The sequence below is a fragment of the Chenopodium quinoa genome, unplaced genomic scaffold (assembly GCF_001683475.1).
Source record: "Chenopodium quinoa cultivar QQ74 unplaced genomic scaffold, ASM168347v1, whole genome shotgun sequence".
In the NCBI taxonomy this organism is placed as follows: domain Eukaryota; kingdom Viridiplantae; phylum Streptophyta; class Magnoliopsida; order Caryophyllales; family Amaranthaceae; genus Chenopodium; species Chenopodium quinoa.
The window spans coordinates 4,963,823-4,965,584 of NW_018743697.1; the positions used below are offsets into that span (position 1 = coordinate 4,963,823).

General features: G+C 33.1%; 1 protein-coding gene across 1 annotated transcript; it reads right to left on the minus strand.

The window, feature by feature from the left end:
* Positions 1–421: 421 nt before the first annotated feature.
* LOC110683983 (auxin-responsive protein SAUR41-like) lies at positions 422–1,529 on the minus strand. Its single transcript, XM_021860379.1, has one exon. The coding sequence runs from the start codon at positions 1,169–1,171 to the stop codon at positions 779–781; it is 393 nt and encodes a 130-aa protein (XP_021716071.1). The 5' UTR covers positions 1,172–1,529; the 3' UTR covers positions 422–778.
* Positions 1,530–1,762: the final 233 nt, after the last annotated feature.

The following is a 1,762-nucleotide window of genomic DNA, read 5'->3' on the forward strand; positions in this document are numbered from 1 at the left end:
AACAAAATGCTTGTTATATGTAGATGGAAATATTAATATTTCAGCCCGTCTTGTGTGCAGACGGCCACACCGTGTGACCACTTAAAGTAATCCTTATAATATTGATTAAGTAGCCTCTATAATACCGATTGACTAACCTTTATATAACACTGACCGAGTAACTCTATAACAATGACGAAGCAACTCCTTAAACACTGACCGAGTAAATCTATAACAATGACGAAGTAACTCCTTAAACACTGACCAAGTAACCCCCATTACACTAGGCCACTAGCGAAGTAATTCCGGATGACCAGCCACATATAAGACTTTGTGTTAATATTTATATGAAATTCAATTTTGTATTGTATTAGAAAGGTGACTACACTACACAATTAGGAGATTGTTTATACAAATCAAATAAGGCAATGAATCACAAAAATGATATGAAAATACTCCAATTAATCAATATTGGATACCATTAATAATAATGCATACAATATGGTAGCAATACAATAATAAAAATCTTTAATCACTCTAATAATAAAAAAAATCCAAAATTCTTCTGGATTTTCTTATTTTATTTTTCTTTTTCTAATTTTTCTATCCAGCCTAAAGCTTTTTAATCTCTAATTTTTCTATCCAGCCTAAAGCTTTAAGCAAGAATATAATCAAATAAATAAAGCATAATATACATTCTAAACCCCTACTTACCCCAAAAAAACCCATTTTCAAATAAATGGGATTTTTTTTTTTAATTTCAAAAAAATATTAAAAAAAATAAAAATAAATAAATAAATTAATAAGCATATAAGCCAACCAAATCTTCTAGAGACTCAGATTGTGAGTCAATATTTTGCAACATCCATAACAAATGTTCAAATAAAACGACTTCACAACCAATTACTATGGTCTCTTCATCACAGCCGTCCGATCTATCAACAAGCTCGTGAATGACCGGATGATCAAGCACCTCAGATGTGACGTGGTAACGTCGGAGTGACTTACCAACGTACACTGTGTGAAGCCCACTGCCAATGTTGTTGGTTGATGACACGTGGCAGTCATCGGAGGGTGCGGGCGTAGAGTTTACGCTGCTCTCGCGTCGCAGCTTACTAAATGAGTTCATCTTTTTCAATGCTGACCGTAGCTTAGTTAGCTTTCCTGCTTTCGCCATGTTCACAAGGGCCATTTCTGATATTTTGGAGGCGAAGATGAGAAAATGTATGGAGAAGTTGGGTGTATGAGAATTGTGAGAAAATGAGAATGTAGGAAGGAGTAAAGTTGTAGGTGGGTATATATAGAATCAGAATTTTTTTTTTTTAATATTAATATTAATGTGTTTATTATTTGTTGAATAAAAAAATGTGGACCCAATAAAGGGATGTGTGTTGGGATTTTAGCTGGATACTTAAGGGGGGACCTACAGGATACACCCAGCTGGTACTTGTTGGGCTAAATCTTTGAGGGGATTATGATTTATGATACTTGTTTTTATTGTTTTAGGTGTAATTTGTTACATTATACTCATCTTTTGGGTTATCTTGTTACCATAAATCAATGTGAAACGATATCATCTAAAAATAAATTCTACTTAGGAAAGAAATTGACAGTAGTATGCTACGGAGTACTCCGTATTTCATAAGTTCATTTACATAATCATATGCAATGTATTATAACATGATCCATTTTGTGAATGTGTTACTAAAATCCATGATTCGATTTTAACCTAATCTTAATTAAGGGATAGGGTTGAGAGAATGCGAGTATATGGATGAGATGT